Source organism: Sciurus vulgaris (genome assembly GCF_902686455.1).
Source record: "Sciurus vulgaris genome assembly, chromosome: 15".
Classification (NCBI taxonomy): Eukaryota; Metazoa; Chordata; class Mammalia; order Rodentia; family Sciuridae; genus Sciurus; species Sciurus vulgaris.
In genome coordinates, this window is record NC_136476.1 from 89,363,074 (window position 1) to 89,379,145 (window position 16,072).

The 16,072-nt window shown below is 57.5% G+C and overlaps 1 protein-coding gene across 2 annotated transcripts in view; it reads right to left on the reverse strand.

Annotated features, from left to right (window-relative positions):
• Positions 1-364: 364 nt before the first annotated feature.
• NACC2 (NACC family member 2) overlaps positions 365-16,072 on the reverse strand; it is a 56,616-nt gene continuing 40,908 nt past the window's right edge. For both annotated transcript variants that reach the window (XM_079112534.1, XM_079112535.1), the window contains exons 3-6: positions 8,712-8,876; positions 6,284-6,389; positions 5,662-5,759; positions 365-4,680 (exon numbers count right to left, since the gene is read on the reverse strand). In XM_079112534.1, the coding sequence (XP_078968660.1) occupies positions 4,169-4,680; positions 5,662-5,759; positions 6,284-6,389; positions 8,712-8,876 (881 nt within the window). In that variant the 3' untranslated portion in view covers positions 365-4,168. The remainder of the gene's footprint in view (positions 4,681-5,661; positions 5,760-6,283; positions 6,390-8,711; positions 8,877-16,072) is intronic.

The window sequence follows — 16,072 nt, forward strand, 5'->3', positions numbered from 1 at the left end:
ATACAATGTTGTCAGCCATGGCTACAAAGTAACAGTCTGGTCGCTAGGGAGAACAGCAGGGAAGGGCATGAGGAAGGCGCAGGAAGGACAAAGCAGGCTCCTCCTCGCCAAGACGGCGCATCCCTGAGGCTGCGCCTGACTCTGGCTCTGCGGAGCCCCTGGACAGCACAACAAGTGACCTCAGTGCCTTATTTTAACAGTCGTGAGTTACAGTACTACTTTAACCCCCAGACAGATCCTTTCAAACAACCATCTCCTCTTTAAGTCTTTCCTCCAAACATTCTGTCGAAAGGATGAATGTTCTCTTTGCACCTGGTGCCATCCAAGTGTTCAAGTCAAAAATATTTATACGTTTTATACTTAGTTCTTTTTTTTTTTTTTTGTCTGCTAAAAATAGTATTGCAAGTTTTGGCTTCTTTTGACATAAAAATCACAATCGTGTGCAAAACCCTAACAACGGAAGCGACTGATCAGAACACAAGCAGGTCATCCAATCTGAATGCTTTAGATTCTGTGTGATCTTCCTTCTTTTTCAAAATAACAAAACAAACAAAAGCAAAACACCTTTGCCATTTTAGAAACACCTTAGCAAGCCCCACACCTCACACCGTGGCTGTACGGAGCCGCTGGCTGACAGGGACTAGGCAGCATCTTTCTCAAGCAGTAGTTAAAGCTGAGAGGCTTCTCCACAACCCTGCCTGGTAGGACAGTCCTCCCACTCCGGCAAAGACACTTCCATGAGAAGAGCCCCTGGGGGACCCAAGCAGGAGCTGATGGGGAGGCTGGTCAAGAGCGTTCCAGCTGCTGAGCGGGACAGGCCTTCCCCAGCACAACAGTTGGCCACCAGTCCTCCCGGGCCCCTCCTTGGCTTTCCTCTGGCTCTGAACAAACACCGGGAAGCTGGGAGCCGGGAAGGGTGGTTCACTGGGGAGAAATGAGACCACACAGTCGGTTTCCCTCCACCCACCCAGCAGTCACACAGTGCAGGGCACCCCGGAGGGTCTCTCCCTGCTGGCCTCTCACACACAGCTGTGTCCACACTGGGGCAAAGTAAGACACCAAATCAGATGCAAACTGAAGCGACCACAGACAACTCGGTGAGCAGACCTGGTGCAGAAAACAAGACAGAATTCAAGTACGAGGAGCGCCGGCCAGGCGGGCAGCCCCTTCCAGCTCACAGTATCCGTCCCATCTCTGGTCCCTTCCTCTGGACCTTTTGCACTTGTCCCCAGCTGCCTCCAGGGTTGTCCCCTCTGGAAGGGCAGGGGAGGGCAGGAGCGGCGGCTGGACCCCAGGCTGGTCACCCGCCTCAGCAGCTCCAATGCAGTCCAGTCCCGACTGTCCTCCCGGAAAAGGCGCCAATATAACTTAGCTCTATAATAGACTCTATATAGTATATGCGTATTGCTAGTAGTCAAGCTTGGGAATAAAGGTGCAGACATCTCATAAATACTGAGTGGCTCATCTCTGGTCTACAGGGTCTGGATGAGTCAGGGTCACGCGCGCAGGACAAGACAGCCCCCGATTCTGGAATTAGTCATCTTGTAAACAAAGGAGGGGGGAGGGTCCGGTTTCCTTAATTGGTTTTCCTTGGGAAAAATGATCAAAAGATGCTAAGGCACTCTGGAAGGTCCCTCCGAGCCCAGGCCCGCTGCCCACCCGCCTGCCCCGAGGTACATTCAGGATGCGGAGGGAGCGCCCCCGGCAGGTACAGTCATCGGCCACGCACGTCTGCAAACGCTCCCGACCATGTCCCCTGTGGACACGTTAGTGCAAAACGCTCGGCCTGGCCCGCCTGGGGCACAGGGAGAGCTCAGAACCCATTCACATTGAATTATTATTATTTAAGTCTTACCTATAGCTCTTGCCTTCCTTAACCAGAACAACAAAACAGACGGCGGTTATAAACAATTAAGGGACAGAGGTCACAGGACATTGTGCTAGCCCGAGCAGTGGTCAGGCGTTCTGTGCAGCCACCGCCTCCTGCAGTGGCCAGCGGCACCCTCCCTGTGCTGGCTCAGGGTGGAGGACCGTGCCCACTTTGGAGTGCAGGGGAGAGAGAGAGCCCTTCTGTCAACAGCCAGGACAGGTGGGTCCACCTCCCAAAGGTCCCCAGGGATGGTCAAATTAAAGTGCAAATCAGGGGTGGGGGCAGATGAAGGAAAACTCAGAGGGACCAGGGCGCAGCCTGACCTCACCCATCACCCCCTCTACTGCCCCGCAGCCTCCTCCCCGTGCCAAGAAGGCTTGGTCCAGGTTCTGAGAGGGCACCCTGGGGACTCCAACCCACAAGAGCCCACAGTGACAAGGGAGGCAGAGGGAGACCCACCTCTACACCTGGAGGTTCTAGGAGCTGGTCAGAGTGGTCCTGCTGCCACCCAGCACCCCAGCAACACAGGCCTGGGATCTCCCTGGACTTGGGTCCCAAGGGGCAGGTAGAGGGGCCACGGCCAGATCCTGTCGTGCCCGCCTGTGGTCCTCCTTACTCCCTTTCCAAAGCTACTGCATCTCTGTGGAGGGAAGACACGTGCTTGTGGCTGGGCCAGTGTATGAGGGGGCCCCAAGGAGGTCTCCCCATATTGGACCCTGTGCCCAGCACTGCAGCTTGGGGGAGCCTGCCCATGCACAAGAGGGGACAGCTGAGCTCAAGATGGACGGAGGGAGCAATAGACCCTTCAAGTCTTAGCATGGGGGTCCCTGGCCACACTGGGAGTGGCCTGGGCTCTTCAGGCAGTCCCTGGACAAGACAGAGGAAGAGATGCCTGGGCAAAGGGCCCCGTGAGCACTTCACAGTCCAGGCCCCACCATGGAAACGACAGCCTTCAAGGTCAAGTTGAGCACTCCAGGCTCCAGCAGGCCAGCTGTCCCCCACAGCCCTCTCCGACACCCCCACCCGCCCTTGTCATCTCTTGGCCCTCCAGTCCACCTGGGATCCACACCTGCAGCTTGTCCTAGCTCAGGCCTGAGCCTGCTGCCCACCCCTGCAGTCTTGGACACCCAGAGTCACCTGTGGCATGAGTGAGGAGCTCAGCAGGGGCCATCCCACCCTGGCTCTGCCCAGGTGGCTGAGCTGCCAGCAGAGCCCCGGGACCCCTGAGTTTGGCCTCGCACATCCTGGCTGCACTTACCTGGGGCCCCATCTCCAACAGGAGGCGACAGGGCCCTGGCCCGGGCTGGGGGAACGTGGGTATAGACTTATCCCAGCATGCGGTAGACTGGGACTAGCAACACTGTCCCTCCCCAATTTTTTTGCTCTGTTGGGTCTGAAAAATTCCAATATATGAAACAGATCTGAACTAAACAAAAACACCAAACAAGTAAAAATCCCAGAGTGGCTGGGGAGTCAGGGTGGCGAGGGCAAGGCCAGCTGCGTGCGTCCCATGGTGGGCACAGGGTGGCACCCCAATCCATGGGATGGCAGGTAGCCATGCTGGAGCCAGTGGTACCCTGGGGGTCAGCAGGCCAACCCCTGGGGCTTCAGGTGGACCAAGGAGCCACAGGACCAAGGGTGGGCAGAGTAAGGACATGGTGGTGGTGGTGGTGGTGGGAACTAGGCCTCTTCCCCCACCCCAGGTGGCCAACGACCACCTCCGCACCATTGTCACTGGTCCCTGCACACACACACACTCACACGCACGCGCACACACACACATGCACACACCCATACAGGCGGTGTCTCAGGAAGAAGGAAAACAAGGGAGCTTGGCCCCAGACGGCCCTGTGCTGCCCCAGTGCCCCGGTGGGGTCCCCATGATAAGAAACGGAGTGTCCTGGGTCCACCTGTCACAGGCCACTGCTGCCCAGCTTCCTCTTCCGGGGCAGGAGGAGCAGGAAGGTGGGCAAGGCAGGGGCAGGGCTGGGCACGGGGGCCTGGGCCTCTGGCCCCCTCCCCAAGAAGCAGGAGGGGACAGCTACAATAGGAGACTGACCTGGCGGGTATCAGAGGGGCCCTGGGCCCTTCTCCCAGAGCATGGCCAGGGGCCTAGCTGTTTACAGTATAACGATGCGTTTGTTTCCTTCATCCATTTTAAATATAGGCAGAATAAAAATCACATTTGTCAGGCAGCAGTAGCAGTTCAGTAGGTAAGTGGCTTGATCACATTTGTCTGCATTAGTAACGCATGCAAGCAGCTCTAGTCCTCGGCCCCCGTGAGCGGCGCGCGGGCCCTTACAAAGTCCCTGTGTAGGTGCCCTCCGGCCTTCTCGTGGCTGTGGCTGCTGGCGTCTGGGGCCTGCTGGAGCTGGTGCTGCCCTGCTCGAAGGGCTGCGGCGGGCTCTGGCCGTCCGCGGGCAGAGGCTCGGGGGCGGCCACCTCCTGGATGACCGAGCCAGCCCCGTCAGCCTCCTCGCTGGCTTCGAAGGCGGGGTTGGCAGCGGCGCTCAGGTCAACATTCACAGCGTCAGTTCTCAGAGCCACGATGGTGGCGGCCTCGCTTCGCCGCTCCGCGTAGATGCGCTGCTCAAACACCTGCGCAGCCCCGGGCGGGAACTCGGGGTCGAGGGGCAGACTGGCGGCTGAGGCGCCCATGACGGTGCGGTACATCTCCACGCCCTCCGGCAGCATGGATTTGATCTTGGGCAGCCAGCGCTTGCGGACGCGCCGCGCGTTGGTGCACATGTCTGCCGCGATCACGTTCATCTCGCTCTCCTTGAAGCTGGGGGCGAAGTTCTGACAGTACACTGCAAGGGCAGGGCGGGAGCGGAGGGCATGAGACACCCTGCTGGCCAGCAGCCAATCCCACAGCCAGGGACCCGTCCCAACCACCCTCCGGCTGGCGGGCCAAGTGGCCCATGGGTCCAGCCATGGGAGCAGTTGTCCATTTCTCCCTGCTCAGTCTGGGACAGCCCCCTGCCCACCCAGACCGGACCTGTTTAAGCTCTCCAGGCCTCCCCACCTGCAGACTGGGACCCACTGCGGGGTCTTTCTCACAGGTGACAAGGAGTGAGAAGTCAGCGCAACAAGGACACTCCCCGTCCTCACGAGCTACAGACCGTGGCTCTTGCCATCAGTTTGGAAATACTCTCCTTTCTCCACCAGGAGCCACAACAAAGGCCAAGCTCAGGTCCGCAAAACAGCAAGAAGCTCTGACCCCAGAAAGTCCTGGGGCCCGGCACTTTGGGACTGTTACTACTGGCTGCCAAGGCCCCTGCCAAACAGGACCTTCTGCTCACAGGGATCTTTTAAGAAAGAGAATGTGTTTCCTGGGCCACTGGTTGTGGAAGGCCGTGTCCTCGGCCTGTCTGCCTGTGCTGGGCACAGCGGCTCCTTCCCCATCTGGGGTGTGGAGCCGGGCAGCGGTCTGCCACAGAGAAGAACCGGGTTCCGCCCCACCACCCAGGAGCGGGAGGCAGAAGCCGGCCGAACAGATGGCAAAGGCTCAAAATAACCTCAACATGTAAATAAGGGGTTTTGTTCAAAAAGGAAAATTAGATCTATTTCACATATTAAAATAGTTCCGCAGCTGAACTCATCAGCTTGGAAACCTACCAAGGACGCTCACACCTCGAGACAGCTCCTTTCCTCCTCTGCCCAGCGCCTGGGCAGGCCGAGCGTGGCCAGGGGACCCCGGGGCCCACCCAGCCTTCCTGGGGCTGGGATCTGAACATGAGGGGGCTTCCAAATTCCCAAGAGACCCTCCAGGAATCCCAGGGCCCACTCACACTTCACAGCGTTCAGGACTCGGCTGTCCAGTGGCTTGCGGCTGGGGTCGCTGGTGGACGAGCGGATGCCTGTGCCACAGCTGTTGGCCAGGGTGTTCCTGCCGAAGTGTGGGAGGGAGATGGGTGAGCAGCCAGGCCAGAGGGGACTCAAGGAGAAGCCCCCTCGCTGTGGTCCCCTGGGACTGGTGTGCCTGTCACAAGGGTCAGGTCCATGCGGGGAGCAGGCCCAGCCTCCCTCTAAGGGACAAAGCCCCTGGGGCTTAGGGAGTGACTGATCGGCTGGGCCAGGAAGCTGATGGGCTAGTCCTGAACCTCATTCACAGGGCCTCTGGGTCACCGAGTGAGCTGCCTTGGCATGGAAAAGGAGCTCTGCTGCCCACTGTACCACAGGTACAGAGCTTTCCCTCACATGGGAAAGCCATTTGGGAAATACTGGCCCCTCTCTAGACTAAGCCCTGGTCCAAGGCGACTGGTCACCCTCCCGGAGCCTCCCCTGTCCTCACACTAACAGGCTATGTTGTGAAGTCAGGAAGATGAGGGGAACCTTCAATGTTGATGACCAGACTGATCACAGCCACAGGAGAACCTTCTGACCCTGCACACTTCTGAACCTCCCACTTACCTGTCGAAGAAGGTGGCCAAGAGCCTCCGTAGCAAGACCTTGTGCTTCACACCTGCACAGAGGTGGCAATTCATGAGCTGGCCACGTGTGATATAGACCCCGGAGCCTGTGGTCAGCAGACAGCAATATGTTAGACCTGTGGCCTTATGACCCGAAACCCAAGGCACACAACCTCTAAGAGCCAGAAGAGGTGAGCAGAGCCCAAGGGTCTCAGGACTCGTGCTCTGGTAGGAGCAATCTCAGCTCCCAGCTGCTGGTCCCCAGGACATGCTCCACCAAGGCCACCTGCCACCATGCACAGTGGGGACTCCAAGGGCTTGGGATGGCATCCACGCCACTTTTCAACACACCCTAGCTCCCAGCTCTCCCTGTAGGGCTGAGGCCCTGTTAGCTGGACATGGCCACCACAGCCCTGGTCAGCTCCCTGGGTGTACGTTCTAAGGGGCTGGCTCCAGTCCTGGGTTTGCTTTCTGTCCAGTCCCTTCCCAGGGAGTGAACAGGGAGACATTCAGCACTTCATCTGGGCCAGCTGACATCCCCCAGGTGTGTGGAGGAGAATCCAGCCCAGGGCAGAGGAGTGGCCAGGGAGGCCCCTGCTCTGACACCCCAGGAGCCCCGCAAGGCCTGATGAGCAAAGAACCTCCAGAGAGCTGGACCTACCTGAGCAATGGGGAGGCCTGTGTCCACACCGGACACTGCCACCTAGTGAGGGCACCTTATCAGAGTCGCACAGGGTCACCCACTGTGTAGAGGAAGGAGCAGGGTAAAAAGACTGGAGGGTACCCAGGCCTTTGCAGGTCACATGGCTCGGCCTCCTATTTGGGTCTCTAGCATCTGATCTGTGATGAAGCACTGAGGACCACACTGAAGACCCCTCAGGGAAGAAGCCGTGGCGCTATCAGTTCAGGGGTGAGGAGGAACCTGCTCCCACCTGGGAACCTCACCTGGCAGCCTCAGGGCCAGTTCTGGCCCTGGAAAAGGTGTCAGTACAGCTGGAGGAACCCTCTCTTGCTCCCCAGGGATCTACTCTGAGGACCGCAGTCTCAGCCCTCCTGGACTGAAGTCCACACATCCAGCTCCCAGGAGCCCCGAATTCCTCCCCCAATCCTTCCACAGACCCTCCTGCCAGACCCTGGCTGGCACGACTCAGATTACCCCACTCTGAACATCTCTCCCCCCAGCACCCCACACCTTAAAAACAGGCTGCCTGGGCGGGGGTGGAAGGCACCTCCTCCTGGGGCCACACCTATGGGAGATTCCAGAAGCCACCTGGGATCCTGCCAGTGCTCAAGATGGCCCAGCCTGACACCAACAATCCCTGGAAGAGGCCGTGCACAGGAGCAGCTGCGGCCATCAGAAACAGGAGGGCATGACGTAGTGTGCGTCCCCGCCCCACCCTCACCAGAGCAACCCCCACCACCACACCCCACCCAGGAAGCTGTACTCAGGAAGCTGTGAGTCCCTGTGAGCTGAAAGGCAAGGCCAGCCGAGGCGACTGGTGGCCCACCTGCAGCCTGGTGAAGCTGGCCCCAGACAGTGGTTCCCAGCCGAGGGTACATGGGACAGGATCAGGGGCACAGGGTGTGAAGGCTGGGTGCAGAGGGAGCAGGCCAGGCTGCCGGGCGAGGGGGACAGCCTGGTGCTGGGGCTGAGGGAAGGCGCCCTCGGGATCTTGTCCAGCCTGCAATTGGGACTTTCTGGGCAAACCAAGGGAAAAAAATTACCAGAAAATGGCTCAAGGGCCCAATGCACTGACAGTGCCATGAAATTTTTAATAAAATATTTTTTTTAGTTGTTAATGGACCTTTATTTAATTTATTTATTTTTATGTGGTGCTGAGGATCGAACTCAGGGCCTCACACACGCTGGGCAAGCGCTCCACCACTGAGCCCCAGCCCAGCCCCACCATGAATCTTTATCTCTTTGTTGAGCAGCCCTAAAATCCTATAGGGAGCTGGGAAACCAGAGGAATCCAGCTCGGGGAAGACCAGGTCCTGGCAAGGCTGTGGCTCCACTGGGCTCTGGACTCTACCACGCTCCTGGTTCCTGTGGAATTTCACCTTGGACTGAGAGCTGCCACCTGGAACCTCTGGTCACCACCCTCTAAGGCTGCCCTGGACACTCAAACAGGAGGCAGAATAGTGGACTACGGGGACACACTCACTCTGTGACCTGCATTAACACCACAGACGCAGCCCTGCCAATCAGCAAGGCCGCCAGCCCAGGGGATGCAATTAAAATGCTAAATTAATTCAATTGAATAACTCCTCTTAATGACACATTCTTCTAAAAGGAAATTAGAGGAAATTTAAGATGTTCTTTTTTTTTTCTTTGACTGATTGGTGATGAGTACATTGTTCATAGCTCTGAAAAAAATAACAGGGAGAGAGGACATTTGCATACAATAGACAGGGTGGGGCGGCCTCACCTGCCACCAGCTCCAGCTTCTCACCAGGGTCGCCCTCTGAGTAGAGCTTGGGGTGGCAGCGGTACCCAATCTGGCTGATAAGGCTGGCAGGCAGCGCCACAAGGTCACGGCGGATGAGGACGCAGGAGCGGCTCTCCAGTGGCACCGGCTCTGGCTTCTCTTGCACTGCAGCACAGGAATCACCTGCTCAGGTGGATGTCTGCTGGCCAGGCTGGGTTGCCCTGTGCCCGCCCACCATTTTCCCCAAGCCTGGGGCTGAACCTGCTCTGTGCCAGCCTGGGCCAAGTCAGACCCACTACAGCCATCCTCCAGGCTGCTGAATGTAGCATGTCCTGCTGGCATGGTCCTGCCCTGCAGGGAAGCCTGAGTGAGTGAGCAGAAGGTGGCCAGTGAGGGACAGCCACCCAGGACCAGGACACTGAGGGCTGGAGGCAACTCCCAGGAGGTGTCCACCTGCAGGGGCTGCAGGCCAGGTGGGAATGAGGGCTGGTACCAAGCGGGAGGTCAGAGGGGGGCATGAGCCAGGAGCAGGCGGCAGGACAGATCAGCCAGAGGCACTGTGGCTAGAGAGGGCTGGCACCAGCAGGGCCTATGCCACTGAGCCAGGTGGAGTGTTGGGAAAACTGGCAGAAGTGGAGGCCAGGAGCTGAAAGGAAGTCCCAAGCACTGTTGGACCCCGGCTCTCCTCGCATCAGCTCCGTGCAAGAGGCAGTGGGGCATAAGCAGCCCTGTTTCACAGGAGGGGACCAAGGGACTTGGTGCATGCGAGGAGGACGCAGCCTCTCAAACCACATCAGTGCAAGGAGCTGGTCTGTAAATGCCTGTTGACAGTAAGAAGCCAGGCACACGGAGTGTCACCGTAAGCGGCTCCAGTCTCCTGCTATCTGGGAATGTTCCTGGCCAGGCCACTGCTGGAGTGGACAGCCAGGGCCCCAGGACCGCCCTAGGCCTGCAGCTCTGCAGTGTGCACCCCACTGCACTGCCCAGAGAAGACGGGCCCCCTGGATGTGCCTGTGCCATCCCTAGAGAGCAGGGTGGCCAGCCAGCGGCATCGGCTCTGCCCTGAGCATGGGTGTCCAGGTCCTCCCCAGGCCTCCTCAGCAGCTTGGCCTGGCCAGGTCATCTAGCAGGACACCACAGCTGGGATGCAGGGTCCCCTCTAGTGTTCACAGCAGGCTGGACCAAGACCCCTTGCCTATCCACCGTTTACTGGGTACCTCAGTGCTGTAAGGCCAAGGATGCAGTCCCACTCCCAAAGCCTACTCAGTGCTGCCAATGTGCCCCTGAATGTCCCTGCTGCCCCTTGTCCCAGTGAGCCTTGCCACACCCCCTGCCCTGACCCCCAGGGTCAGCAGCAGGCCAGCAGGACTCCAGCAGAACCAGTCTCTCCACACAGCCCCACCCTGGCCACCAGGCTTACACTCCTGACTCAGACCTGGCAGGCTGCACACACAGCGACCTGCACAGACAGGGCAAGGCACCACCTTGCTCGTCCCTGTGTCCTGCGACAGTCACCTGGACCCTGGTCAGAGACCCTCATCAAGAAGTGCTACCTGTTCCTCATGCATGGCTGGGCAAGGCCACAGGTGAAGGCCACCAGGGAGGTCTGTGGGTAGGAAAGGACCCTGGGTCACAGAGAGAGCCCTTGCTTGGCAAGGGTAGCAGGCCCCTTGTCAACCTCAGGGGGCTGGAAGTGTGTGGGGGAGGGGCTCGTAGGATCTGGTACTTGGACACCCAGAACCTGCTGGCCCTGAGGGGGGACAGGCAGGAGACTCAGACGTGGACACAAGGTCAGAGCAGGTGCACCTGCCACTCCAGCCAGGCCAGTACTCATCCCTGCACCAAGACCCCCTTTAGGGGCCACAAGACAAGGTCTCAGCAGGGGCTGCTGTGGAGGGCTCCAGAAGAGCTCGTGTCAGGGGAGAACCTCCAGCAGGAATTAGCTGCAAGTTATCTTCCCATCAAGCTTCTGAGGGGAGGAGTCAGGGCCACCCAGTCCCCGCAGGCCAGCACCTGGGTAACAGGGCAATACCATCCACCCAAAACCACAGCAAGTAGCTGCAGGAGACCATGGGATGGGCCATAGTCCCAAGGGCCTGGTGGGAGCAGGGCAGGGTGCTGAGACCACCTGCAGCTTATCTTCCATCTCCAGGGTCTGGAATCACCCAGTGCTACTCCCAGGTACCCCAGGGCCTCCAGTTGTCCCTACATGATTTCAGGCCCCTCCCTGGGTGGCAACCACCAGAGCTCAGGACGACCACGCTGTGCACTTCAGTCTGATTGTGGCTGGATTCCAGGAAGAAGGAGGAGTCTCCGAAAGTTAAAAGACACCCCAAGATGAGCGCAGAAGCCAGGAAGGTGGCTGGCTACAGGGATGGACCCACAGCCCCTCCTGCCGCTCAAGGGTCAGCAGGGTCAAGTGGCAGTTCCCACCAGTGGAGCATGGGAGAATCCTTAGGCCTGGAACCCCCTGGGGGCTCAGGGAATACAGAAAACAATCCGGGTGATATTTTAAAACATAATTACCCGCCCCCCGCCCCGCTCAGCCTGCTGTGATTACACATGCAGACGAGCGGCCAAGCTGCACAGTGGCATTTACATAGCGCGCTCCCCATCCACAACTCCCCTGCCTGGAGATGTTTTTCTCAACAGCAGAAGTTGTTTGCGCTCGGCACGCATGCCCCTCCCCAGCCCCAGCCCGGCTCCCCAACAGCCAGAGCCTGTCAGCACCAGAACACCCAAAAAACCGCTTCTATTTCTGCCTTGCCGAGTGTCGGATGCTGCCGTGGCTAAAAATACCCTGAACTGAGTTGCAGCTCCTCTGCAAAGGTGTCTGAACTTCTACCCCTCACCCCTTACCCAGCCCCCGATCGCCAATCAGGGGCTGCAGCCACCACCTGGAGCTGGGAGGGTATTAAAGGAGAACCCAGAGACTTGTTCACAGGGGAGGTGGGGCGGCTTGTCCCTGCAGCCTGCAGGGGACCCTGGGTGAACTGTGAGCAGGGCAGGGACCTTGCAGATCACACAAGGTCCCCTACACCTGGTGGCCTCCTGTCACCCCAGGATTGGTCCCTGTGGGGTCCCCTGGAGGAGCTGCTGCCTTCACCATCAAGGTCCCTGTGGATAGAACTGTGATTTCCAGGACTGTGTTGTAGGAAGAGAATCTGTGAGGGGCCATTGGCTGTGTGTACGAAGAGGTGACCGACTGCCCTCCGCACAGGTGGGTCAGTCCCACAGGCCACAGGGGAGGGACATGGAGCAGCAGCTCATCTGAGCAGATGGGGCGCCAGCTGGGGGTGCAGGCGAATGCCTGCTTCAGACCACATGGCTGCAGCCAACACCAGGTGGTCGAGAAACATGTGGGTGTTTCCCCAGGGCTCCTGACTTGGGATCAAGGGGCCCTGTGAGCCTTCAAGGCCCTGCAGCTCCCAGCCTGGGTGACAGACACCACAGGGACCCAACGTCCGAAAAGGAAAGGAACCTTGCAGACCTGGAGCTGAGGGAGACCAGTCAACACCAAAGGACAAATCGTGTGGGATTGCACCTGTGTGGGTCCCCAGAGGCACCTGACTCAGGGGATGGGGCGGGGGTCCATGCAATGGGGACAGGGGTTGAGCTGGAAGACGGAAGTGCTGGGGGACAGCACATGCATGTAAGATGATTGTCATAGCCAACCTTATATTCTGCATATTTTATCCCAACAAAAACACTTTTAAAAAGGACAAAAGGCGGGGCTGGGATGTTGCTCAGGTAGAACATGCTCAGCATGCGTGAGGCTCCAGGTTCAGCTCAGCACCAGAAGAGAACAAGTGGAAGAATGGGGGTGCAGGTGGGGGGCCCTGGCCCCTCCGCTTCCCTGTCACTGTCTGGGGCTCTGGACCCTCTGACAGACCCTCTGCAGCAGAGTACACCAGGCCGGTACATGGGCGGTACATGGGCTCTGCCCACTAGGAGGCACTGATGTGGTCCCAGATCCCAGTCCCTGATGCCTGAGACGCCCTTGGGAACCCACCCAGAAGGTGCCACGGCAGGTGGCACAGGGACCGCACCCCAGGGATCCTCACCAAGGAACCCCAGCCCATGTCCTGGCTGCCATGGGTACTGGCCACCCTTCTAGAAGTCCTGAGAGCCCTGGGGCAGGGGAGGGAGGAGGAAGGAACGCAGGCCCACAGAAGTATGCACCACCCCGAAGACGCAGAACAGGGAAATGAAGCCCCAGTTCTTAATTACAGAGAAGCATACAACACACACCCAAACTGACAGAAAAGCGCTGACTCACACTCTGGTTTTAAGACTCCCTGTGCAGCTAGTCATCAAGGCCATGCGGTGCGGCACAAGGGCAGACGCAGCTCCAGGGCACAGACAGCGGCCCTCAAGTAGACCCCACAGGTGCGCCTCTGGTTTCCACCAAGGGGCACAGGCTGCTCAGTGAGTGTAGTAACAGACCCCTCAACAAACGGAGGTGACTACTCAAATCACATGCAAACCAAACCAAAGCCACCCTCGAGCTGACCTCGAACCAGCACAAAAGGTACAAAAATGGATCCCAGACCTAAATGCCCAACAAAAGCCTTTCAGAAGGAAACAGCCTTGGCATCTGGAGTTAGGCAAAAGCTTAGCCAGGACCCCAAAGCAGAACCCCTAACAAAACTAACAATACTGTGGACCCCACCAAAGCGGAACACCTCCATTCTGTGAAAGAAGGTGAGCAAAACAAGACAGCCACAGGTGGGGGAGAATGTCAGCAAAGCACACGTCCAACAAAGACGTGCCCAAAACTGTAAAGAGCTCTCGACACTCAACAGAAGGAAAATGGCCCAGTTTCAAGACAGACACAGCCACAGACGGAAGCTTGGACTGAAAAGATGCTGCACGTCACTGGCCAGGTGAGGGTGCAGGTTAAAACCTCCATGAGGGACCACCCCACGGCCCTCCGAACGTGTGGACCAAACACATCCGTGTCACAAAGTGCCAGGAAGGAAACGGCATAGGCACAGCCCCAAGTTGCTGGTAAGACCCAGAAAGAACGAGGTTGCCCCAAGAAGCCAGTGAGACTGGAGCACAGCTCCAAAGTCAGAGCTGCAAGAGGCACGCAGAGGGCCAGGCAGGGCAGATCGCCTGACCAGGAGCCCAGGCTGGCCTGCGCAGCACAGCGAGACCCCATCAAGAAATGAACCAAAGGACAAAGAAACGTTGAAAGTCAAGAAAGGATGGAAAAAAACATGCCAGGAGAATGTCACAGGTGGAGCCGGTAGCCATGCAGCAGCCCACGTGGGTATGACAGCAAGATTACTGCAGTGGAGAAGGGACTTCCTGTACGGTAAGTGCACCAGTCCCACAGGAAGAAGAAACAAGCTTGTGACCAGCACGGCCAGCAGGAGCTGCTCAGGACACGCTGAGTGGAGTGGCACACACCGTCTCTGTTCAGCCAAGACGACCCGCCACCTGAAGGTGACCAGCTCTGCCTCGATCCTTGGTGCAGCCTGCTGGGTAGGCTGGCACTTCCCTGCAGTGCATCTGTTCGCCATGCAGGGCACGGAGCAAGCCCCCCAGGGCCAGAGCAAGGAGGCGGTCTGGCAGGGATTCAGAAACTGCTGTTCCTGAACTGCTGCATAACTCCAGGGTCAAGGGGAGGGGTCTTCGTATATTAGAAAACCTTCATCTGGACAACAATGAAGAAAAGACAACATTTCAAAATCTGTTGAGACTGGGGATGCAGTGCAGAGGCCCATCATGTGTTCACCATGTGGGAGGTCCCTGGTTCAGTCCCAGCACCAAAGACAAGAAAAAGAAAAAATGGTAGACGGAAGCAGGCAGGGCTGACCGGGACAGTGCAGCTCCAAGGGCATGTTTTAAAGGCCGAGGCACCGATGAGCAAGCACAGAAACCTGCAGTGTGTGGGATGAGGCACATGACAAGTGACCCAAGGACATGAGCAGCAGCGTGCGGGAGGGTGGCCAGGGTCCCAAAAAGGCCTGATAGGACAGGTTCTCCACTGAGGGGCACGTGCAGCTCGGGCTTGTGCTCTGGCTTGTTTTTAGAAAATGATTCTCCAGGGCTGGGGTGGTGGCTCAGTGGCAGAGCACTTGCCTCGCAAGCAAGAGGCACTGGGTTAGATCCTTAGCACCACATAAAAATGAACAAAATAAAGATTTGTGTCCATCTACAACTAAAAATATATATTTTTAAAAATCTGCTCTCCATTCTTAGCTTGTGGGCTGTGTGGGCCCTGGGACAGACGGAGCTGGTCCCTGTGAGGCAGTGCATCACAGAACAATTGCCTCCTAACAGAGGAGACGTCAGATGAAGCTGGTGAACGTCTGGAAAACACGACTTGCCAAAACTGACACACGAAGAAATGGAAATTCTGAGCTTGTTCCAGTTTAAGTGAAGAAACGATCTAAATAATTACCTCCTGCACAGAATCCAAACTGCAAAACACAAACTCTTCTAGATCTTTAATAAAAACTCTAAAAGGAGGGAAGTCAGCAGATACAGTGGCCACACCTGCAATTCCAGCTACCCGGGAAGACCAGGCACGAGGATCAGTTTGTCTTAGAAGGCAGATAACCTTGATATCAAAACAAGATATTTCCCTTAAGGTAATGAGAGGGCAACGGCAAGAAAGTCCTGAAGACAATATTAGCAAATAGGAAAGCAGGCCCAGCCCGCACAGGGGTGCCACTGGGCCGTCACATGGATCCAAGGCCCACTGGGGGGCACGTAGGGGGCAGATTTCCCAGTGCACAAGCCAGGACCATCCTCAGCACCACCTCTGGGGCTGGGGCTCAGGTCTGGCCAGGGATGGGTGATTTCCCTTGAGTTAGCAACCCCTGGACACGGGGCACCCCACTGGTGGCTTCTGCCCAAGGCCCTCTTCTAAGAGACTAACACAGGGGCGGGGGCAGGAACAGGAGGACACTACATCAAAACTGGGTTGCATTTACTAAAGGAATACAAAGTTGCTCCAATACTTGAAAAAGCAACCAATGTAACTAAGCTCATTAACAGTCCCACAAAAAGTCCTCCAGGTCCAGGAAAGACCACACACAGCAGGTGGTCCCAAGACGGTTATGAACTTTGTGTAGAAGCACCCAGATGTTCCCACCGCGAACCCGTTGTTAAGCATTGCCTGACTGTGTTTAGAGAAAAACTTAGGTGGAATTTCAACTTACTTGTTGGGAGAAACTCCTAACCTAGGAAGAGAAGATGTCCTTATTCTGACAGAATGTATCACATCAAGGTTCTGAAGGAACATCCACCCAGCGATTCTAATGTCCCCCAGCAGGAGTGAGCTCAGGGTCCAGCACTTCGAGCACAGGGCCCTGAGTCCATCTCTGCTGCTGCAAGAAATAAAGTAT